Genomic DNA, 24,888 nt, shown 5'->3' on the forward strand with positions numbered 1-24,888 from the left:
ATCACTTGTGGTGAGTATTTTTTATATTAGGTGCTATAAATTATTTCTGAGTTCAAGAAGGGTTGCTACTTCTATTGATGTACTCGCCCACATCAAAGTAAAGTGAACCTTCTAGCAGGATTGAGTCTTAGAATATAGGACTTCTACAAAGTTGTGGTTGCTTGCCTTCTAACTGTGTTATCCCATAGATCTCGAAAGTTTTATTATTACCACATTTTGCTTGAACCATTCCAAGGAGCCCTAGAATTCTTATAGATTCAATTTTAGTTGTTTTTTTTTTAAATGCCATTTATTAGCTGGGCTTGTAACCCTAGCTACTTGGAAGTCTGAGGTGAAAAGAGATCAGAAGAAGTTCAAGGTTAGGCTGAACTATATATCCAGCTGAAGGTTCAGCATGGTCAGGTTCGCAAGACCTGTCTCAAATATCTGAAAGTCACACAACCGCAAGGACCTGCGTTTTGATTCTCAGGACCCAGAAAGCTGAGCATGGTGACGGCAGTGCACACCTGTAACCCTAGCTGGGGGGGTTGGGGTGAGCAGCAGGGACAGGCGAATTCCTGGAACTCAGGGTCAGCCAGACACACACGGCAACAGAGCTCAAGATTCAGTGGGAGACCCTACTCAAAGAGCAAGGTACAGAGCAATTGAACACACCCAAAGTTGACCTTTGATTTTTCTCATGTGTGCACACATACATGCAACTGCATATGCATGTACCACAGACACATACACATGCAACACCCCCCCCCTTAAAAATCTAAAACAAAAAACTTCATTACAATGACAAGACTCCTTAAATTTCAAGACTTGAGTTTGCTCCTCAGCCCACATATGAAACAGATGACCACATGCCTCCTGATCTCAGCACTTGGAAACAGAAGCAGGTAAATCCCTGGGGCTTGCTGGCTGGCCAGTCAGTCTCATCAACCTGTAGATATCAGGTTAAATGAGATACCCTGTCTCAGATATGACGTGGGGAAGTGTTTAAGAAAGACGCGAGATAGCAAGCCCGGATCTACACACGCATGCAAACCCATGTGTTCACGACCCTCCAGGCACTTGTACCTTCATGCACACCCATGTGCATACACCCTCACCCATATACCCTTGAAACTTCCCTGGCATACATAAGCTCATATCACAAGATTATCTTGCTGGGCGGTGGTGGCGCACACCTTTAATCCCAGCACTCGGGAGGCAGAGGCAGGTGGATCTCTGTGAGTTCGAGGCCAGCCTGGAACTACAAGAGCTAGTTCCAGGACAGGCACCCAAAACTACAGAGAAACCCTGTCTCAAAAATAAAAAAAATTTTAATTAATTAATTAAAAAAAGATTATCTTTAGGCCAGATGTGGTGGCCCTGGTTAGTTTTTATTGTCCATTTGGTGTGTCTAGAAAGAGGGAACCTCAGCTAAAGAGCTGCCTCTGTCAGATTGGACTATGGGCATGTCTGTGGGGCGTTTTCTCCATTGCTAATTGACCTAGGGCATAGCCTGTCATGGGTGGTGCTGTCCTAGGCTTTATGAAAAACTTAGCTGGGCAGAAGCCAGGGAACAAGTTATGAAACACCACTCATCGATAGGTCCTGCTTCAGTTACTGCCTTGAATGTCCTCAAGGGATGGATTATGACCGGAAGTATAATCCAAATACGCCCTTTCCTCTCCAAGTTGGTTTAGCCATGGCAATTATTCCAGCAATAGAAAGTAGACTAGAAACTAGTGCATACCTGCCATCATAGATGGGAAGGGGAGGCTGGAGCATCAACACTCAGGTACAGAGCGAGTGTAACGCAGCCTGGACAGCGTGATAACCGAACCTGCCTCAGAAAAAAAATGTCGTCCCAAAGTCTTCCTTTCTTTAAATAATTTTAGTCTACCTTGTACGAAAATATTTTAATTCTTACTTTCTTACTATAGATTAAGCTAAGATTTAGAGTACCGACTGATGAGAGAGGTGGACGGGGAACTGGTACAATTATGCCAGCGGCTCCTTGGGAACCTGTGTGTTTCCGGGCCCAGCGTCAGAGTTAGCATCTGTCCCCTTGCTGACCTCCAGAGATGACGACCAGGGATAAAGAAGAACGAGGGGGATATCTCCTTGTTCTACCCACTTTTCCTTCCTTTCTGTTGAGGAAGTATTTCCTCAGGCAGTGGGCCATAAGGAAAACAGATTTAGACAATGTAGCTATAACAGCTCGCCACACCCCTGCGTCAGCATCTCTCGGCTGAGTGGGTTCCCAGCCTCAAGCTTCTTTTAATAGAGGAAACAGTTGAGACGATGAAGAAACCTAGTGTTGTGTGCAAGGGATCCTGAGCCCCGCCTCTCAGCCTTGTGCAACCCTTTAGAAGTTACTCAACCCCCTACGCTTCATTCCGGAACCGCAGCGCAGGGCAGATAATCCTCACGGCTGGCTGTTCTCTCTGAAGGGAAGCAGAACGGTTCACACTTTGAACAAGAGTCCCATTGCTAATTGGAAGCCTGTCCAGGGAGGCCCAGTAGAAAGACTTCCGCCGCTGGGTGTGGCGGTGCACGCTTCTAATCCCAGCCCTTGGGAGGCAGAGGCAGAGCGAGCTCTAAATTCAAGTCTAGCCTGGGCTACAGAGAAGAGTTACAGGGCAGTCAAGGCTTCAGAGAGGGAGCAGGGAGGGGAGGAGAGGAGAGGGGAGGGGAGGGGAGGGGAGGGAAGGGGAGGAGGAGGAGAGGAGAGGAAGAAAAAGATTTATGCATGCCACATGAATCTGAGAATCCAGAGCTCTCTGGTCCTGGCAAGGTGCAATTTGCCCCTCACGTCGTGGTGTAGGCTGCTACTTGGTGGAGAATGGCATTTGCCTCTGGAACATTTTTTACCCTAGTTGCCCGTGAGATGCTTCATACCCAAGAGTGGCCTCAGGGCACAGTGCTTGCAGCTCTGCGGGCTCTGCCGCTTACCACGTGGAGGTGGCAATGTGACTGTCTGTCACCCTCGTCCTTGTCACAGAGAGTGCTGTGTTAATCTTCATGATACGGCTGTGTTATGATTAGGGTCCTTAGAAGAATCTGGCTTTCCTCCGATGCCCTGGTACTTCCGTCTTGCTAGGGCTTTGCAATATAGATTCTTATTCAAAGGTTTTTTTTTTCTTTCCCTGAATATTCAGTTCTTTGGGTAATAGTTTTTGTTTTGTTTTTGAGAATGTAATTGTTTTTTACAAGATTTGAGAACTAAGTTTCAATAGTCAGCCCACTGAAAATGTGGTGTCCACTGGCAGCTCAACCCTGCTGACAGGTGGCTGCCAAGTGGGGCGTTAGTGGGAGAGGCACCCTGATTCTGACCGCTTTCTCTTTCACATTCTTGCGCTTTTCCAGCCAAGAGCCAGAGGAGCCAGAGGGCGGGGGAACCTTTAGAAATGTCAGACATTCTCCGGGAGCTGCTCCGTGTCTCCGAGAAGGCTGCTAACATCGCCCGGGCGTGCCGGCAGCAGGAGGCCCTCTTCCAGCTGCTCGTGCAGGAGAAGAAAGATGCGGAGAAGAACAAGAAGTTCGCGGCGGACTTCAAGACCCTGGCCGACGTGCTGGTGCAGGAAGTCGTAAAGCAGAACATGGAGAATAAGGTGAGAGGTCAGGGCCAAGGTGGCTGTGAGCTGCTTGCCTCTGCCACTCTGCTTCTCTCTGAGTAAAACAGCGGGTCTTTTACTGATCCTCAGGATATCCCCGAGCCAAACGAGGATCTTCTGGTCTTCCCTTATTTTTCATTACACTATTACGAAAATGGTCTTTGCGGGAAATCAATGAAGGATCGAAAAGCGAACAAATGGAGGGGACTCAGAATTCTAACATGAGTTCATAGAGTCGACTCTTTGGTTTATTGATGAGCTCCTTGTTAATAAATAATTCCTGTTCTCTGCGACAGGACACAATTAAGGTCCCTCCGAAGCCCAGTGTTAGACTCTCCTTGCGGCTGGGGATTGCTGGCGTCTCTTTGCGGGTTTGCACTACCTGTCTCACTTGCTTTGACTCCTTAGTCCCTTCACTATTTGTGTAACGTTGGCCTTGGTTACGGGCTTGGGATTGGGTAAAAATCTCCCTTGATCCTCCTATAAAAATATGGTCATGACAGCCAGTGACTGTGGTTCTCAGTGTGGAAGTGGCCAGGCGAAGCTAATGTCCTAGTATCCTAACAGTGATGCCAGCAGACGCATGGAAATGTGTCTCTGGCTTCGCGAATTCTCGCTGGTGAACCCGGCGACAGTTTTGTACAAAGAACTATTATTCCACTGTGATCCGGGTGTCACAGGGAGCTTGGATAAGTGATCCGAAATTACACAGCACAGCGTGACAGCTCTTGAATGTAGGAAATGGTTCTGAGTGTGTGGCCACTAGGGTTCCCGTTGGCTTTCATATCATCCCTTCCCCACCTCTTTTTTTTTTTTCTAATTTAAAAGAATGGAGCTTTATGATAGAAATTTTTTTTAAAAAAACCACTTTCATATTTTTAATGATTTTTTTTTAAATTTGAGGATCATTTTAGAATGAAGTAAAATCTTGACCACGGGCATGAGAAGAGAGTACCTAAGTTACGTAAAATCTCCACAGACTGTTTCTTCTTCATGCCCTTTTCTACCTGGCTTTGGCTAGCTCAATGAAGGAAGTTTTTTTTTTTTTTTGTTGTTGTTGTTGTTGTTACTGATGGAGACAGTTATACACAAGGGCCGGTTGAGCAACCGGATTGGATACGTATCAACATTACTTTTATGGGTTAATATGTGACCCCCCCCCCCCCCAGCATTAGAGCAATTCCAGGCAATTATTCATGAACAACCGCTGGAATTTATGAAACAAATACTTTCCACCTGAGCTGCTTTAGATATTTTTATTTCAGACCCCTTCTGCCTGCATTCCTCTAGACAGCTCTGGAAACAGGTGTGGGGGAACTGGCAGATGGCCAGCCCGGTTGTAGGCCCGGTTCTGTTTTGCAAAAGACAAAGAATAGCAGGTGCTGTGGCCCTTGTGTTTTGCGCATCTGGGAATGTTCGAGTGTGTGAGGCAGTCCCTTCCCTGAAAATAGCAGGAATATGGGAGTCAGCACGTATTTTGAGAAAAAGTATCTTCCGAGGGCCAGGAGTGAAATGTGTTCATGTGAACACTAACATGGACATTTGAGGAAAGTCTCACTCAATCCCAGTTCACGCTATACCCATGCTTACGTCATAGGTCCCTACAGTGCTGGGTTTCTTTCTTTTTCTCTTTCTTTTCCTCCTTTCTTTTTTTCCTTTGGCACACCGATGGGTGCAGAGATGTTATCTGAAAATGAAAATAAAACCCAAGATTACCTTCTAGTCTTTTTCTACCTTTAGAAATTCTCTTAGGGACTGGAGAGATGGCTCAGTGGTTAAGAGCACTGACTGTTCTTCAGAGGACATGAGTTGGATTTCAAGAAGCCGTATGGCAGATCACAACCATTTATGATGTATCTGATTCCCTCCTCTGATGTGCAGACATATATGAAAAGTACCCATATACCTAAAATGCAAAAATAAATTATAAAAAAAATTTTTAATGAAATTATTTTAAGGACATTAGCCAATAACATGAGTTTTCACAGGCTGGTGTTTAGGAGCAAGGTTAATAAATGTCCCCAGTCCTGTGGCATCCCAGCCCTGTAACCGGTCAGTCACGTGGCCGTCCAGCCCTGTGACCATCCAGTCCTGTGGCCATCCAGCCCTGTGGCATCCCAGCCCTGTGGCCGTCCAGCCCTGTGGCATCCCAGCCCTGTGGCCATCCCAGCCCTGTGGCACTCCAGCAAAAGGCTCACAGCACATAAAGGAGCCTGATCTCAGTCATGGATTACATGTTCTAGACTGGCAAAGGAATAGGAAAATATTAGACAGAACCAATATTAGCCCAGAACGAAGCTGGCTTCTTTTTCCACGCTCAGGCTGACTCCGACTATGAAAGTTTGGAGTTTCAAATCTAACTTATGGAACTCTCTTCAGAACTGATTTGTGGGACTGGGGGTTGTTGGTTTGTTTTTCAAACTTTGACTTATTCAGTTTCCAGGCTTGGGGAAAAAAATTTTTGGCGAAGAATCCAATGAATTTACAAATGATTTGGGTAAGTAGAAGAACCTTAATGTGTTTTATAACTTAATCATAGTATTCTAGTTTCTAACTTGGAACATAAAATAAATGAATGCTAGAAAACTTTGGGTATAAACAGCATCACATGCTTAAATGTAAAGCTTTATATAGGCGCTACCTCAGAATAGGATGGCGTTTGAGTTAGAGAGAGGTGAGGTGGTTTCTTGGTCTTGGAATAATTTATCAGCATTTTAGCCATCGCGACCTAGCCTTTGGGAAAATTCTATAGCCTTTTGAAAACCTAATGGGATGATTGATGCCCCAGAAAGGTGTTTGTCTACACAGTTGAACGGACAGTGCCTGAGCAGGGATTTAAACCCATTTGGGGACACCCTGGACTCTACAGCTCTGGGCTAAGTGTGTAGCAGATCCCTCAGTCCTGAAGTAATGTATGATGTTGCTCCGGTACCCTCTGCATTTCATCTCAGAACCTCTGTAAAGGTAGCTGAATTAACTAGAAGTTTCCATTCTGTTTCAGGGAAGAGGGCCCACTTGTTCATCTGGGCTGCCCGGCCAGCTTAACCCCGAATTAACCACACAGAAATTGTATTAATTAAATCACTGCTTGGCCCATTATGTCTAGCCTCTTATTGCCTAACTCTCACATCTTGATTTAACCCATTTCTGTTTATCTGTATATTGTCACGTGGCAGTGGCTTACTGGGAAAGATTCTAACCGGCGCTGTCCATCTCAGACAGAGGATCCATGGCTTCTCCTGACTGGGCCCTTCTTCCTCCCAGCATTCATTTCTGTTTTCCCTGCCTACCTAAGTTCTGCCCTATCAAAAGGCCAAGGCAGTTTCTTTATTCATCAACCAATGAAAGCAACACATAAACAGAAGGACCTCCTACCCCACCATTCCGTACCAACCTTTTAATTTTATTTTGTTGTTGTTCTGTTGGAGGTGGGACCTTGCTGGGTTATAACTGGTCTCAAATTCTTGGTTCTAGTCATTTCTCACCTCAACTCCCAGAGTAGCTGAGACCACAGGCATGAACCTCTCCCCTGGCTTTTTATATACATTTCTATGTGTCTAAAAGTTTCTATACATTCCTATGACTCCAAGAAAGAAGACAGAAATCTTATTCACACTTCCAAAAGTTATAAGTAACTGTTATGAGTATCACACAGTACGTCCTAATTTACAGTCCTACATTTTCATGGCTGTTTCATAAACAGTTAATTTAATGCTTCATCTGATACTCCTGAGTATAAGCAATATTTTTGTTAAAAGTAGCATTACAGGAAAAAGCAGAAGTATTTCCATATGTGGATAAGACCTATGGTCTTTTCCAGTAACATTCCAACATGGACAGAGAAAAGTCAAAAGACAAAACTAAGTAACAGAATAATTATTGAAGCTGAAGAATTTCAACTTTTGTGTGGAGTTCCTTGAATGCAAACCTTTGCCCTTGTAGTTCCTTTTCTGGGGGAGCAGGCTGAGTCCTGGAGCCTAACCTCTCCATCAAGAGGACGCCACAGAGCCATTAGCGTCCACCGCTTTATAAAGAGCCGCAGGGGATCCTGGCAGGGTTTCCGAACCAGCGCTGTGGACATACCGCACCCACCTAACCCAAGAGCTCAGCTCAGCTGCCCACGCTCCTCGCTGCCGCTCTGCCTCCCGCGGTCCGGTCTTCTCCCTGAATCTCTCAAGGAGCCGTGGCTCTAATTTGTCTTCATTCTAGGGGAAAAGATCACCGTGGAGCTGCGGTCCACGGAGGCGGAGACAGCAGAGCTTCTCAGCAGAGTCCTGGATGGCAACGTGCCGGCGTCTGAAGCGCTGGCGAAGGTGGTGCATCAGGATGTGGACCTAAGTGACCCCACTCTGGAGTCCCTGGAGATCAGGGTCCCACAGGAAATTCTGGGGATTTGGGTGGACCCCATAGGTAAGTGTGGGACTGCTACTCATTTGTGCCCAGTGTTCTTGAGGGGTCAGGGTGGCTCCAGGAAATAGAAACCATTAGAACTAAATAGTCTAGATCTCCTGGAACATCCGTTATCATTATTTTTTTAAAGATTTATTTATTTATTTATGTATACAGTATTCTCAATACTCTGCCTGCAGGCCAGAAGAGGGCACAGATCTCATTACAGGTGGTTGTGAGCCACCATGTGGTTGCTGGGAATTGAACTCAGGACCTTTGGAAGAGCAGCCAGTGCTCTTAACTGCTGAGCCATCTCTCCAGCCCACTAATGGATCTGTAAATGCCTGGTAAATCTGAGAATGTGAAGTGACCACGATGAGCACCTCTCCGAGAGAGAGTACCGTCCTAACAGATTCTTACCGTCTGCTAGTACAGGCTGGATCTCCAGATTTTAAAACACTAAGCCCAAACTGGTGCTTTTAGGGAGAGTTGTGAGCTTTAAATCGTGGGCTACTCATTCAGTTAGGCAACAGTCAAAACCGTAGTCAAGCGAAACGGTCGAATGGGGCTTAGGTGACCGGCAAGCCGGCGTCAAACCTCCCAAGCCTTAGTCCTTGTTGTGGTAGAATTGTCACTAGAGTGCATGCTTCTGAAACAGCGCTGTCTCTACAAGGTCCCAAGACTTAACGTCTCCCAACTTTCCCATCTTCCCCATCGATTCTGCTTGACACAACTGGTGGCGGACATTATCCTTTCTCAGCATCCTGTGCTACGCACAACACAACACGGCGGCTTGTCTTACATCAGATAGCTGCATAACATGCAATCAGTGCATTGGCTATGAGCATTAAAATTTCCACCCAAGCCTCTGGTCATGTCAGGGTAAATTGATGTTTTTACAGTTCTGAGGAAAACCATCTCCTTTGTCTTAGTTCCACCCTGAATAGGTGTTTGTCTGTGTCCCTGGGTCTTTGGCTGGGCACGGTCTTCACTGTGTGCTGACTCAGGGGACTTGGTACTGCACCAACGCCTGTCGCATGCTGATGAGGCCAGTAGCTGCTCAGTCTGCCATACTGGAAGCCTTAGCAGTGCCAGTTGGTCCTGAGGCCTGGGGAATCCCTGGAGACTACTGGTCGTCTGTCCATGTTGAAAGTTCAGAGATGCTAATGTGTTTATGTCAGTGAAGGACGCCAGCAGCAGCAGCAGCAGCAGCAGCAGCTGAAGAGTAGGTGCTTGCACCAGCAAGAAGAAAAGCAAGAAGGAAAAATCAGCACCACTTTGCCTCATGCGTCTTTACAGCCGGGCTGCTGGAAGGCACTGCCCACTCTGAGAGAGGATTGTGCCCCCTCCACAGTGCTTCCAGATAATACCTCCAGACACACCCAGATCCATACCTCTTAGTTGATCCCAGATCCGATCAGGCTGACAACCGAGATCAACCCTCACAAGCACTGTGATGCCGGCCCTCTTCCCTGTTAGGCCGGCTTCATCATCTCCTTCCTTGCAGCTTGGAGAGATGAATGAAGACAATGAGAGGCCATTCTGTATCTGACAGATCCCTAGAAGCTTTTCCATCTCAGATTGTTCCAGTCCTCTGATGAGTAACAGTTCTTAAAAAACAAAAATAAAAACAAAACATCCCGCCAGCTATCAGGAGCTGTTGGCCTTTTCAGTGTGTTTTTAATGGTGTGTGCACGCGCTCCTGTGCACACAGCACAGCACAGATTGTAGTGTGTCGTTCTCATTCCTTTTTTGCCTGATCTGAAACTCACCCATTCCATTAGACTGGCAGTTCAGCAATCCCCAGAGAACCTCTTGTCTCCGCCTCCTCCCCTGCACTGGGCTTTTGAAGAGGGACCTGCTTTGCCTGACATCTTGTGTGGGTGCCGGGAATCCCAACTCAAGACCTCATGCCTTCGATGCTTTACCCACTGAGTTGTCTTCCCAGCCCTAGCTGCCTTAGAGGCCTTGTTATATGCAAGGTGCTGTATTAGATTCCTCAGGACTGTGGCCATGTTCTCCCCCTTAAAGAGTTCTCAGACTTACAGGGCAGAGGCGGGAAGATCTCCAGCTGGAGACCCGCCCGTGCTGCACAGAGACCCTGTCTCAAGACAACACATTTTTCCCTAAACTTCCCATACACTGAATGCAATAGAAGCAATGATATATAAGAATACAAATGATTCAGGTCAGGCAGCGCCCAATGATGAAATCTGATAGATTACTAAATTAGAAGGGGAATTTATACAGGATAAAAAAAAATCCTCGATCGATCCACCATGATCTAATAACCCATCTGTGCCTGTATGTTTGTTTCATTTTTCAGATTCCACCTATCAGTATATTAAAGGTTCTGCCGATGTGAAATCCAACCAGGGAGTCTTCCCCAGTGGGCTTCAGTGTGTGACGATTTTGATTGGTGTCTATGATATACAGACAGGCGTGCCCCTGATGGGAGTCATCAACCAGCCTTTTGTGTCTCAGAATCTAACTACTCTAAGGTAAAAGACATTTCCGGTTTTGGTCGCCCAGCTTCAGCCTTGCTTGTTAGTATGGTCACTTCACATGGCCTTCTCACGACTGGGTTCTATGGGGTTTCCCACTGTGAGTCCACAGGGCTAAATTAGGATGCCTCCTCTCTTCAGTCCTGGATTTGGCAGGGTTTTGCTTGGGTGTAAGTGCACGTTGGTGCTTTAAAAGAAATTAATTCGGTCTCAGAGAAACCACGGCTTTGCATTTGAGATATAGCAACCCTATTCCTGTTTCTAAAATCCACTCAAAACCACACATGTAGATTAATGCTCAATGCTGTCCTCTGATTCATTGGAACACGGTAGATGCCACCACTATGTGGCCAGGTGAATTTCTGTATTATGGTGGAAGAAATGCAGAATCAAACATGGAAAGTATTTAGGGGAATTTTTGTCAGATATGGCCAGGGTTGACTCGAATTCCTTCCAAATACTGCCAGCATCAGTGTGGAAGCTGTCCTCTGCCGCCCCCACCTTTCCACTAATCCCCTCTCACAGCCTGGTTAGTGGCCAGGCTTCTGTGTTGGGGGCTGACTCCTGGGCATAGCAGAGTCTGAGCAGAGGCGGCAGACCCTCTTCCTTCTCATTGAAAAAAACAGGACTGCCTGTGTTCATTCATCTTCGGGTTGCTTCAGATAAGAATCCTTTGTTCTTTAAGATTTAAAAGTTTAAGCCTCTGGAATTTTCCTCTACTCCATTTTTTTTTTCAAACTATTTTGATAATGTTTTAAAAGGTCATTAAAACATTAGGGACCCTGTAAGCCCAGCACTCCATAGACACAAGAGGACTCCAAAGCCAGCTTTGGAGGGCCTCAGATTCAGGGGTGAACCAGATTTGATTTCAGGTTTCTCCACTTAAGGATCCAGGCCACTTTAGCAAGTTACTTGCTTTCTCTAAAGGTAGCCTCTCATCTGTAAACAGAGCCCTGGACAGGAGGGGAGGTGGGTAGACAAAACTGTTATTACTGTTATTGCCAACAATAACCACAGGAGGCCATCTTACTTGGTGTTTGATGTCAAAGTGAAGCTTAGAGACGCAGAATAAAGAGGAGGAGATTTACAAGAAGACTTAGACCTGTCTCTTTCCCTCTAGGACTTTGAATAACAAAAGCGGGATTGAGTTTTGGCTTTGTTCCTAGAGGTCAGAGATCCTAGCAGGCTTAGTGTTAACCCAGCTGGGTTTGAGGCGAGGTAAAGAGTCCGTGTTTCTCTCACAGAAACACAGGCGCTTGCTTGCAGTCAGCTTAGAATTAATTAGTAGCTTGATGTCCATTTATAGGCTCAGGATCATTAAAACTCAATTTGCTCTGAGGCAGTGTGCATTTTTTCATATCGTTATATTTGAAAGGCGCCTGCGTCAACCAGCGTGCTAATCACCAGCTAAACCTGTTTCCTGCAGGTGGACGGGGCAGTACTACTGGGGCCTCTCCTACATGGGGACCAACATCCATTCCCCGCAGATCGCCCTCTCTAAAGGGACCGGCGGTGAAACCCGGACTGAAAACTCAGACGGGGAGCTCTCCCGCCCCCTTTCCGCAGTCATCAGTACCAGCGAGAACGAGACCATCAAAGCGGCGCTGTCGCGAGTGTGCGGAGGCGGCGTCTTCCCGGCAGCGGGGGCAGGCTACAAGAGCCTCTGTGTAGTCCAAGGCCTGGTTGACATTTACATCTTCTCAGAGGACACCACGTTCAAGTGGGACTCCTGTGCCGCCCACGCCATTCTGAGGGCCATGGGTGGGGGCATTGTAGACATGAAAGAGTGCTTGGCGCGAAATCCCGAACCGGGGCTGGACTTACCACAATTGCTGTATCACACGGAAAACAAAGGTGCTTCCGGAGTGGATCTCTGGGCCAACAAGGGAGGACTGATAGCCTATAGGTCCAGGCATCGGCTGGACACTTTCCTGAGCTGCCTCATCCAAAACCTCGGACCTTTGAAGACACAGACATAGGGCCCTGACCTCAACTTGCCCTAAAGCTGAACGGAACCCCTTTGTGCTGTCTGTTAATGTTCCCTTGTCTCTTTTCAGGGACATTTTCCCGTTATGTGTTCATAATGTTAATTTCTGTAAATTAATGACATTCATGTCACAACTAAGTTGGTATATGATATTCTTACAGGGAACCTTGTTCTGTTAATGTTGCTTGGAACTCTTCAATAAAATTCCAAGGGAGGAGTGAATTGCCCGGCTGGAGTAGAATGGCTGAATGGAGCCAGGCTGGAGCTGGGTTTTATTTCTCATCCTGGAGAAGAAATCTGTGGTTCGGGCCTGAGGCAGGAGATTCAGAACTGTGGATCTGAATAATGGAGCCAAGTGCATAGGCTTTCAATAGTTTGTGTTTCTCCTTTAAAATAAATAAGTAAAAGCTCGATGCGGAGGCAGGGAGGGAATTGGAAATCAGGAAACAAAAAGAAGAGATATACAGAGACTGGAGAAAGCATGGAGAGAGAGAGAGAGAGAGAGAGAGAGAGAGAGAGAGAGAGAGAGATATGCAGTCAAGTGATAGCTAACTTCCTACCATAGGTCAAGCAGAAGAGGTGTGTGTGTGTGTGTGTGTGTGTGTGTGTGTGTGTGTGTAAATGTATATGCAAGTGAGTGATAGCTAACCTCCTACCATAAGCCAAGCAGAAGAGGTGGGGCAAAGAGCTCTCTCTGTTTTGCATAGCTATTTACTCTCTACTGTAACCCCAGTGTGACCCTCTGTTTTGCCACACTAACGAGTCTTAGAGCTGTGCAGTGTCCTTCCGCAGCCCAGGTCACCCTGGTGATGTCCACTGGAGGGATCAAGCAAACCTTCAGCCGGCTGCAGTCCCTCCGTGCTCTCTGGGTACTGATGGCTGTTTCTACGTTAATATTACAATCCCATGTTACTGGGAGGAATAATACCCAAGTTACTGGGAGAAAGTCAGACCTGTTTGTTTCTTCCGTTATTCTTAAACTCGAGAAATGAGTTGACAAATAATGTATGTATTTTTATGTTGTACACTTGTGATTCTTTGAAGTGCGCATGCTACATGGAGCCAATAGCTCACCCTTTGTGGTGAGGAGACCGACAAATATTAATAGTAATCTTCCAGGATATGCCCCACTGTTAACTACAGTCGCCATGTTGGATGGTAGATCTCTTGAACATTCTAACTGAAATTTCATCCCCCTTTACCAATGTCTCTTCCTAACTCCCCCCCTGCCTCAGCTCTAAGTCGACGACATTCTACTCCTCGCTCCTGAGTTTGTTTTTTAGACTGCAGAGAGAATCCAGCTCTGTAACGGCAAAGCTCAAATCAGTCGGCCTTGCAGGACCTGTGACAAACACTGGATGATTCCAGAATCCTGACTGCTGTGGTCAATACTATAATAAACATGGGGCGTACTTCAAGGAGGAACGGAAGAACAGACTCCACAAAGCTGTCCTCGGATCTCCACGCGGGCACATGTGCACCCGCATACGATAATAAAGTTGAGACAGTTAGACCCTGTACAGAACAGAAGCCCTGACCTCGGTTCGTTCTTCTTCCTTTCCATTGCGATCACACACATGAGTCCCATAAACTCTCTGGCGTGTTGGCACCTCCTCGTGGGAGGGGCAGAGAAGCTCATGTGACTTCATGGAAATTTTAGAAGGTTCCCCACGGAGGTTACGCAAAAAGAAAATAATGGACCATGGCGGAAGAGGGAAGAGGATTCTTCTGTTGCGCAGCTGCTCATAGTTGCCTAGGGGGTTCTTCAGGGGTGTGGCCTAATTAAACTCCGTCCCCTCCCCAGCCCTCAGCAAACACCATTCCACTCCCTGTCTCTATGGGCGGGGCTACTTCAAATTACCTTAGTTAATCGGAGTCAAATTTTTGTGTCTATTTTGTGAATAGCTAATTTCACTTAGCATGTTAGCTTCATTCATCTTACATGTATGTCAGCATTTCCCCCTTGTTAAGGCTGAGTGTTATTCCATGGCCTGTGTTCTGCCGTTTTTGTTTATCTTTTCATTTTTTCCCCTTATTTCTGTCTTTGGTGGCTGTACGCAAAGCTGTTATGAACAACAAATTCCCAAATATTGGATAATAGTTTCTATATGCAGTAATGTATATTTCAATTGCAGTCATGTAGAGACAAATCACTAATCACAATTGAAGGTATGGAGGATTGTATAATACTTGATCACAGAAGCAAAAATTAAAATGCTATGCTGAGCTGGGGGAAGCAGAAATAACTTTTTCTGAAAACAAAGCTCGTGATCACTGAATATTTTTGCGAGCATTTCTGATAATTTATGTACATCTATTCCTAGAATTATGCTTTTATAGGTGTCAAATGATCACCACTATCAAAAATTATTCTAAATATGTCCTTAAAATAGTATAGTAAGGGCTGGGGAGAGGATGGCTCAGTGGATACAGTTCTAAATATGAAAATCTGAATTTGCATCTCCGCACGACACAGGAGCCAAGCGTGGCAGCTTGCATAGCCCTGACTCCAGGGCTGGAGTGAGTGAAACAAGATAGGCCATGGAGGTTGACCAGATAGCCTAGCCAAACACAGTTGAGCTTTAAGTTCAGTCTCCTAGTTAGCGACAGGGAGCATCTCAGCTGGGGGATTGCCTTGATCAGATTGGCCTAGGGAATACCTGTAGGGATATTTTCTTTTCTTTCTTTTTTTTTGTTCTTTGTTTTGTTTTTTCAAGACAGGCTTTCTCTGTGGCTTTGGAGCCTGTCCCGGAACTAGCTCAGGCTGGCCTTGAACTCACAGAGATCCGCCTGCCTCTGCCTCCTGAGTGCTGGGATTAAAGGTGTGCGCCACCACCGCCCAGTGGATATTTTCTTAATTGCTACTTGATGTAAGGGACCCCAGTCCAGTGCGGGTGGTACCATCCCTCAACAGATAAGCCTGAGCTATATAAGCCTGGCAGATGCTAGAGAAAACAGTAGGCAGCTTTTCTTCATGGCTTTTGCTCGAGTTCCTGCCAGGACTCCCTTCAGTAATTTGTAACCTCTAAGATGAAATAAACCCATTTCCTCCTCAGATTGCTTTGAGTTGTGGGGTTTATCACAGCAACAGAAATTGTGCTAGGACATTCAGCGAGAGACCTTGCCTCAGAAAAATATTATGGAGAGCGTATTAGTCAAGGCTTTCTAGAGGAACAGAGCTACTAGAATGAACAACACTTATATATAAAGGGAATTTATTAGAATGGCTGACAGGCAGTGGTCCAGCTAGTCCAACAGTGGCTGCTTCCCAGTGGAGAGCCCAAGAATCCAATAGTTATCTGGTCCACGAGGCTGGAGGTTTCAATCATCTTCAGTTTATCCCAAAGGAGTAGGTTCAAGATAAAGGACTGCCTCAGTAGAGGGCAGGTGACCTTGCCAGCAAGAAGGAGGGCAAGCAGGCAAATGTTTCCTTCCTCCAAGTCTTTTTACGTAGGCTGCCAACAGAAGGCATGGCCCAGATTTGGGGCGGGTCTCCCCACCACCAACAATCCAATCAAGAAGAATTCCTCACAGGTGTGCCCAGTTGCTTGCCTTGTAGTTATTTCCAGATGTAGTTGAGTTGGCCACCGAGATGAGCCATCACAAAGAGCAACAACAGCAGATACTATGATGTTAGCCTCCAGTTTCCACATAAGCAAGCACCTGTACTAGGGTGTGCACACAAATGTATGCACACATACACACAACCCCTACACACAAATCATCTAATAAATATTATCTGGAGTTGTAGGCAGAAGTTTCTGTCATGCCACTCTCGAGTAACCCACACAAAAGCTTAGTATTAATTATAAAGGCTTGGCCAATAGCTCAGGCTAATTACTAGCTAACTCTTACATTTAATATAATCCGTATTTCTTATCTATGCTTTGCCACGTAGCTCATGGCTTGTTACCTCATTTTGTACACATCTTGCTTTCTCTATGTCTGACCTGAGACTCCCTTTTCTGTCCTTCTTCCTCCCAGGATTCTCAGTTTGGCTCTCCTGCCTAACCTTATCCTGTTCCGCTATTGGCCAGGCAGCTTCTTAATTAAAACAATCACAGAAACACATGTTCACATAGCATAAAGGAATATTCCATACGGAGCATCTTTTTCTCATACAAAATTTGGGCACCTCTCTGCCAAATCAAAATCAAGTGCCTATCCCCTGACCTGGGCATAAATTGCTCTTTGGCCAATTCCTCTGCAACCAACAGACATGAAGGTGAATGCTAGTTCAGAAACTTTTTGGTTTGGTGAAAACCCAGCCAGGTGTAGTGGATTAACATGTGAAGAGGAAGGACTGTCTTCTTTGAGATGAGTAGGGAGGAAGTGCCTCATCCTCACACAGCCTGGATTCCTGAACCCTGACTAGAGGCAATGTGGGAGTGAAAAGGGGGCGCACAAAGAGGCGGGCGGGGGTGGGGTCAGGTGTACGGAGCTCTTGACTGGAGAAACCGCAGACCACTCTGCCCCTCCGGTTCCACGTGTTTATTATATGCAACTGAACAGGGAAGGGGAGCTATTGCACGTAGATACATCAGGAGGCAGGCTTAGTATATAAAGCTGACCCGGGAAACAGGCTTAGTTAATCTCGGTAGGAGCAGACTCTGCAGGGACCCAATCGGCAGGATGTAAACATGGTGGAGGGAGAAAGCTGTCGTGGGCGGTTTTTCTGCAAACGCTGTCAACTTTCTCACCCGGACCCAAAGAAGGCTTTGCCGTTCCGAGGGGGCTGAAGCACTGGCGTCCCTAGCGTGGACGCCTCTGCACATCCACAGGAATCCTTGCTGACTTCAGGGTCACATTAAAAGGAGTACAGAGCCACAGACTGAGAAGGTCCCAGAACAAGTGACCAAGGAAGGAAAGACACACGAACGAAGCCGTCTCCTAGCAACCTGACGGTATCAGCCAATCAGCTGCTTCCTCCCAGCACTGCTTGCCGGTTGTTAGTCATCTCCATATCTCAGTGTCTGTGGTCTCATCTGCAACGCTGACTACTCAAACGGAAGCGCTTTCTTCACTAATAAGCACAATTAGCACGCAGGAGCAACAGAGCAATGCTGTTTTGTCTATCCTGTTTCCCACATCACAGCCACCAATTAGTTTATTCATCTCTTACCATGCAATCCTACCTAGGTACGGAGTCACTAAGTGACTGAGACCACCCAGGTACCACCCAGGAACAGACCATCCAAAGGAAGTTCCTAATGTTTCAATTATTGTAGATAGGATCATCTGTTGTCCCTTAGCCCAGCACACACCCATCCCCTTTTCACAGGGGACCCCTAGACAAATGTCAGCCAATTGGGGTCTTGAACCTTACAAATCCCTCTGCCATTCTAAAAAAAATACCACCCCAACTTTGCTCAGGGCTCCCTGATCACGCCAATATGTTGGACACACGGAGAGTCCAAGTTCAAACTTGAGTAAGAATAAAGGTGCTTTGCTTTTACATACCATACTTGGTCTCTATGTTGGTTTTTGGGGGACTCCACGGATCGGGGCGTAACAGAGCCCTGGAAGGCGGTTTGTGCTTCTTGCTTCAGTCAGAAGTCACAAAGGGAGAGACTGAACTTCATTTGGGTGGCCGTGGTCCAGCGACGATGCCGAAGGGGATACACAATTTCTAGTTCCGTAAGTTGATGAGAGATCAATATACACTGTTTCTTTGCTTTTGGAGACAGGCTTTCTCTGGGTGACAACTCTGACTGTCCTGGAACTTGCTTTGTAGACCAGGCTGGCCTCGAATTCAGAGAGATTCACCTGCCTCTGCCTCATGGGACTAAAGTGCTGGGATTAAAGGCATGCGCCCCCACTGCCTGCCAATATTCACTTTTTAATACACCTTCCACCCAGACCTTTCGCTTGTCATTCTCTTTCCCAGCCATCAGCTTCCCCTTATCACACCTTTGTCTCTCCATCTTGCTACCAATGGCTCCATGTCCATCGGTAGGAGCCTGGTGATCATTAGCATTCGAGGCGCCGTGTGTGTGTGTGTGTGTGTGTGTGTGTGTGTGTGTGTGTGTGTTTAAGCATACTGACATCACAATTGGGTTTATTTCCCAATCACTTCTCTAGTTTTGCAAACACAGTTTCTCACTGAAACTAGAGTTCGCTCCTTTAAATAGACCAACTGGCCGAGAAGCCTCCAAGATTCTCTTTCTGTGTGCCAGCCAGTCTGTGACTCCAGCACTGGGGTCACAGATGCAGACAACCACGCCAGCCTTCTTACGTGGGCTATGGGAATCTGAACACACATACTTGTTCTTGCACAAGAACGTTACCACCAGCCTGGAGAGATGACTCAGCAGTTAAGAGGATTGCCTGCTCTTCCAAAGGTCCTGAGTTCAATGCCCAGCAACCACATGGTGGCTCACAGCCATCTATAATGAGGTCTGGTGCCCTCTTCTGGCCTGCAGGCATACATGCAGAAAGAATATTGTACAAATAATAAATAAATAAATCTTTTTTTTTTAAAAAAAAAAAAAGAACGTTACCACTTTTGTCCCCTTGTCCGGATTTTTCATACACTTGCATATTGTCGGTCTTCCGCATGGACTTCAGACTCCAGTTGTTACCGCTTGTGCCTGTGTGCACACCACACCCACTCCCTGGGAGACCAGTAGGTGCCGATGGAAGGGACTTCCGAAAGGTACCTTCAGCGTTTGTCATGGCTTATACAGTCTCTGAAGTGCCATGAAGACGGGAGTATAAACACAGCGCTGAACCTAAGACTGTGCAGTGGGCCTCCTGTCCAGAGGACTCCCGAGCTGACGTCTAAGTCATGCGCTTGCGATCAGTAAGCATTAACATTCACTGCAGGTGGCGGGAATGCTCAGACAGCTGTACAAAGACCGAAGCAGTTTCTCACTGAAGCGGAGCGGTGTGGTCCATAGCAGAAGGGGTGGCCCCGTCCTAATGTCTTCAGGGATTCACACCTCTTTCATCCCCCCCACCCCCACACTGATGCCCCCCTCTCAGTGTCACTGGGTCTGCATTTCCCACAAGCGGATGAAAGGAAAGATAACAGCAGCGTGATTTGCCATTGGCTATAACCAAGTCACCTGACCACAGTCAACTACAAAGATAGTTTCGTTTCTGGGCAACCAAAACCCAAGAATCTTGCCATCTAGAAGACTGGAAACAGGTATAGGAGGGTGGTTACTACTCTATCTCTCGGGAACTTGAGCTGCCCAGCTTTGGCCTCAGCCTGATACCCCATCACGCATCCGTGTTACCATGGAGATATCATGATCCTCATAGTCAGAAGCCAATCCTCAGCCACACCCACTCACTAACTTACAGGACATGTGTCCACTTTGTCCTCCAAAGAATAAAAAGTGCTACAAACACAGCCATCCATCAAGACAGTAAGTAGACAGACAGACTTCCTGCAGCAAGAACCAAGGGAGACAGACACATGCAAGCTCAGACACGCCTCTCCTATGGCGCCAAGAAATCTCAGAGATTCTCAGCCCTGGTTATTTTCTTGGAGGCCTCTGGTCTCCTTGTGTCAAGCTATACTTCCGAGGTGTACATCCCCTACTCAGAAGGCAGACAAACTGCCATCAGTCTCTGACTAAGAGAGCTTGCTGAGTCATCCCATTTAGGAAGTCTGGCTGCTTGACCCCACTCACTGCAGCTGGTTTGCATCTGCATCCTGTACCCACAGCCAGAGCAAGCTACCCTAAGCATCCTTAAATAGGGCACCTCCCACCCCACCACCTCTCTCAAGGCACTGCATGGAAGGGAGGGATAAACTCCAAACATGCACATTTGCCTCCAACAAACATTTCCAACATGTGTTTCTTGTCCTCAGTTTTGTCTACATATGTGTTCTATGACTTCTAAATATAAGAAAGAAAAACGGGGGAGGGAAGGAAGGAGGGAGGGAGGGGAGGGAGGAGGAGGAGAAAGAGGAAGAAGAAGATGAAGAAGAAGAAGAAGAAGAAGAAGAAGAAGAAGAAGAAGAAAAGAAGGAAAGGAGAGAGAGAGAGAGAGAGAGAGAGGAGAGTGTAGCCTTTCTCATTCATGGTTAATAGTGCCACTGAAGTCTGGCTTGACAGGGTGAAAAACATGCCCATAAAGGAAACCTAAGCTACAGTAGATCTTTTCCTAGGTGGATCCAAAGCCTGACATTAAACAAACAGCTTTGAAGACAGTCTCACGAAGTACCTTGCTCTTTCGCTCTCTTCCTCTCTCCTCTTTCTTTTCTTCTGTGTGTCCTCTCCTTCCTTCTTTCTTTTTTTAAAACATCATTGCTTTTGTTAGTAACATGTGGTACTGCCCCAGCTTTGCATAGTCAAGATAGAGTCAAATAACAATGACTGTAGGCTTTTCTGCACAATCCAGGGTTCAGCCCCAGCCCCAGAGCTGGGTGTGGAGGCTGACTCTTGTGTACGGGTTTGACCAAGGCAGACACACCCCGTAGATGACGATAAGATGGTGGCGGTGTGGTCCCTTCCCACAGAAAGCCTAGGTAAACAGTCCTTCAGAGCCTTTGGCTCCAGCATCCTAGATCTTATCGCTCCGTTGGGTGCAACAAATTAAAAATCAACATCAAGTGATAGCTTGGTCCTAAGATGGTTGAAACAGAATGGTCATTGTTTTTACACACACACACACACACACACACACACACACACACGCTTATTGGGGTCTTTTGATCTTTTTGTCTTTTTCTTTGGAGCACAGGATTTGCTAGCCCACTTTCAAATTTAGTTGGTTTCCTTATTTATTTTGTTTGTTTGTTTGTTTGAGATAGGGTTTCTCTGTGTAACAGCCCTGACTGTCCTGGAACTAGTTCTGTAGATCAGGTTGGCCTCGAACTCACAGAGATCCACTTGCCTCTGCTTCCCAAGTGCTGGGATTAAAGACGTGCGCCACCACCGCCCGGCTTTCAAATTTAGTTTTAAAATGTTCCCTGTGAGATAGCGTCCTGGTGGCCTGCCTCTGCGCCACCAGGACTCTAAAGATTTTGTTGGTTTGTTTCTTCCGCTCGGGCTCAGCTTGCTAGAATTCTGGTTCTACTAAAGGCCCCGTGATGCTAAATGACACCTTTTTCTAGACTGCGTTTGCAATGCCCATCCTAAATGCGCTATGCGTTAGATGCGTTTTCATCACTAAGATGATGTAACCATGTGTTTACATCTTTACGTTTACATCATTCCTTTTTCGTGTTTTAATTTTTACCGAGAAGCCAGCGCTCTGGCCTGTCTCAGACCCGTGCAGGCTTCACGAGTTTCCTCACTCAGTTCTCAAAGCTCGGTCACTGCTCTGTGGCTGCTATGCTTGAATTTCTCAGAAAATTTGCCTTCACTCACCTTCCGTTAGGCTGACAAGGCCATATTCATGATGGAGGGTTATGTACTTTTGAGATAATTTCAAACACCTTTCCTGATCCCTTCTGCTATGATGAAAAGCCAAGGCATAGCGCCCCCGCTGGTGAGAGTGTGACATTGCACCGCATCAGACCCCAGAAGTGAATTAATGGTCTCCACCACTGGGCTCTGAAACACCTTCAAACCCCAAACACATCCAAATCCACTGATGGAGAGTTGTGTAAGGACGCCCTGAGGCGTGCCAGCCGGTCTCTGAAAGAGCCAGCCTGACACCTCACCGTTTGCTGCCATCTAGTGACCTTGCAAAGTCTAAGAGACATTTGCCCTATATCCAGAGATTGCCTGTGTTGTAGCAGAACAAGCAGGCTTTGGTCACTGGGTACTGGACAAAATCAGAAGTCCCCTTGCGGTTCATGTACCTCCCCTCTCAGGGGGGATTTTTTTTTATTCAGTGTGTTCCTGCCATTTGAACGCGGAACTAGAGCATTCTCTTGGATTTAACTTGGGAAATTATACTTGGACTATCTCTTTTCTGTACCCGTACAAGATAGGAGATCTGTTGGGTATCTCGGTGTGTGTCATCTTTTAGCTGTCAGATGACAGTGTCACAGCGTCCCTGATCCCAGCATTCCAGGAGATGCAAAGCAAGCCCTTGACACAGGTGTATTTAGGACTAACTATTACCGCCAGCCCTCAGGAACCATAGCTTGCTTGGGGTGCATGAAGAAGGCAATGGCATTCCAGGAAAGACAGAGTAGGCGGTTACCCTACTACAGCTGGCATGATTTGTTTTATTTCCCTGTATCAGCGAATCTCTTATAATTTTTTTGCCAGGTGGTATGGAAAGAGAGGGAGAGAGAGGGTCACCCAGGTCCTTTTCTTATCAGTGATTGCTCATCTGTAAGCCTCGATGCAGAGGAAAGTGGTAGAATGAGCGGATATGAAGAAGTGAAATCAAAACCATTGGGTTAGTGTCCTGCACCGTTTACGGTGTTCTAGCAACCATGAGGTGCATAGCATGAGCCATGAAAAATGAATGAAGGCAAGCTGGGCTTGGTGGTGCATATTATCTTTAATCCCAGCACTTGGGAGGCAGAAGTAGGCGGGTCTCTGTGAGTTCAAAGGCCAGCCTGGTTTATGTAGAAAGACCCTGTCTCAAAAGAAAAAAAAATGAGGGATTTTGATGGTTTCACATATGAGTTAAATACTCACACCTGCATTGAAAACTGGTGTTAACCCAATATAAAGATGAGTGGTTAATAATAGCTTATTCTGCCGGGCGGTGGTGGCGCATGCCTTTAATCCCAGCACTCGGGAGGCAGAGGCAGGCGGATCTCTGTGAGTTCGAGACCAGCCTGGTCTACAAGAGCTAGTTCCAGGACAGGCTCCAAAGCCACAGAGAAACCTTGTCTCGAAAAAAAAAAAAATAATTGCTTATTCTTTCCCCAGAATGAGGCTAAATAGCAGCAGAAGCAGCAAACATGGATGAGCAACAAACACGCTGTGGAAGAACAGGAAATAGTCTTATATTTGTACTTCAATGACACCTGTCCCTGCTTTTGAAGCTACCCCACCCCCGGTTCACCTCGTGTTGCCCCCACGGAGGGATTAATTTAGCTCTGAGAGTCATTTTCCCCTTCTGAGCTTACTGGATGTTGTCATTATGTTATACGTGCTAGTCTGGCCCGACCCCAACCAGGAGAGCTTAGGTTTACTTTCTACTGAAAGCTCTTCTCAGTTATTTGAAAACGGAGACGACGATGGTTTCAGCATTTGCTGTAAACTTCACATTGCTCACCAGGGGGCGCCAGCCTCTTTGTAGGAGCAATTGCTGCTTCAAATCAAATCATGGCGACGTTTTCTTGTCTCTGCTAACCCGTTCCGGCGGGATACTTTGTAATCACTTCCCGGTGTTTTAAAGAAACACCTTTCTTAACCAACTCACACCTTTCACGGTTTTAAACCATTCAATAGATGCTCCTTTAAGAGCCGGAGGCTGGGGGAAGATAAAATGGAAACCCCAACGTAGAGATTTGACTTCTGCTTCACACTGAAGTTCATTGGAAGAGTTTTTTCCTCCCCTACATAAGGGAATACGAATTTAAGTCACAGAGGAGACATTTGCAGGATATATCTGACTAAGGACGGACGGGTACATACAAGCAACAAAGACCTTCCACAATAAAATCGCTTGGCCAAATAGAAGGCCAAGTGAAAAGGGCCTCAAGGTCCTCGTAAAAGAGAATATTTAAATGTCCAGTGAGTACGTGAAAGGGCAAAGTGCACCAACTGCACAAAGACATCATTCACCAGAGGGGCTAAAATTCAGTAACAGTGAGTACCAGGAGAACTCAGAAAAACTAAAGTCGGACATGGTAACCTGCACCTCTGTCCACAGCATAAAAGACGCAGAGACAGAGGCATTACTGTGAGTTCCAGGAGAGCCTGGGCTATAAAGTGAGTGCTGAGCCAGCCTGGCCACATAGAGAGATCTTGTCTCACAGAACTATACATAAATCAGATTAAATCTATTTATACTGATGGTGGGAGTCTAGATTTGTGCAACTACTTTAGGAAAGTGGGGGTTAGTAGTTAATAAAGCGAATATATGCATATTCTATGCTATTCTTCTTAATATATAGCAAAAATACATACCAAAAGATGTGTGTGCCAGAATTCCCACTGTGTCAATCTTCCTGCCCATAATGCGGGTATTTTTTAATTGTTAGGTTAAATTGCACAGTAATCTTAGTGTTGTTAAGAGCCTAGATTGCAAAGCCAGAGCAGTGTTTGCAAATTCCTCCTTCCAGCTCGACGGCAAGGGTAAACCATTCCTTTCGTAAAAATGGCTGCATGTTTTCACACTTAATGTATTTTACGCAAATTGTTTTATTTCAATTAAAATGTCATAATAAAGCCAGGCTGGGTGGCCTAGACCTGTCATCTCGGCTTCTTGGGAGGCAGGGTGCAGGAGAATTGCAAGTTCAAAGCTAGCTTGGGCAAGTTAATGAGACTCTGTCTTAAAATAACATGACAGAGGGGTGGAGAGAAACTGAAGCTTTAACTCAGGGGCG

The 24,888-nt window shown here is 46.3% G+C and overlaps 1 protein-coding gene across 3 annotated transcripts in view; it reads left to right on the forward strand.

Annotated features, from left to right (window-relative positions):
• Positions 1-15,438, forward strand: part of LOC121442202 (inositol polyphosphate 1-phosphatase) — a 31,319-nt gene extending 15,881 nt beyond the window's left edge. For all 3 annotated transcript variants that reach the window (XM_041643675.1, XM_041643672.1, XM_041643674.1), the window contains exons 2-6: positions 3,343-3,587; positions 6,027-6,087; positions 7,800-8,000; positions 10,306-10,480; positions 11,910-15,438. In XM_041643675.1, the coding sequence (XP_041499609.1) occupies positions 3,384-3,587; positions 6,027-6,087; positions 7,800-8,000; positions 10,306-10,480; positions 11,910-12,462 (1,194 nt within the window). In that variant the 5' untranslated portion in view covers positions 3,343-3,383 and the 3' untranslated portion in view covers positions 12,463-15,438. The remainder of the gene's footprint in view (positions 1-3,342; positions 3,588-6,026; positions 6,088-7,799; positions 8,001-10,305; positions 10,481-11,909) is intronic.
• The last annotated feature ends 9,450 nt before the right edge of the window (positions 15,439-24,888 follow it).

This window comes from Microtus oregoni, unplaced genomic scaffold (assembly GCF_018167655.1).
Source record: "Microtus oregoni isolate MIOR12 unplaced genomic scaffold, Mior012 000087F_ref0000451, whole genome shotgun sequence".
Taxonomy (NCBI): Eukaryota; Metazoa; Chordata; class Mammalia; order Rodentia; family Cricetidae; genus Microtus; species Microtus oregoni.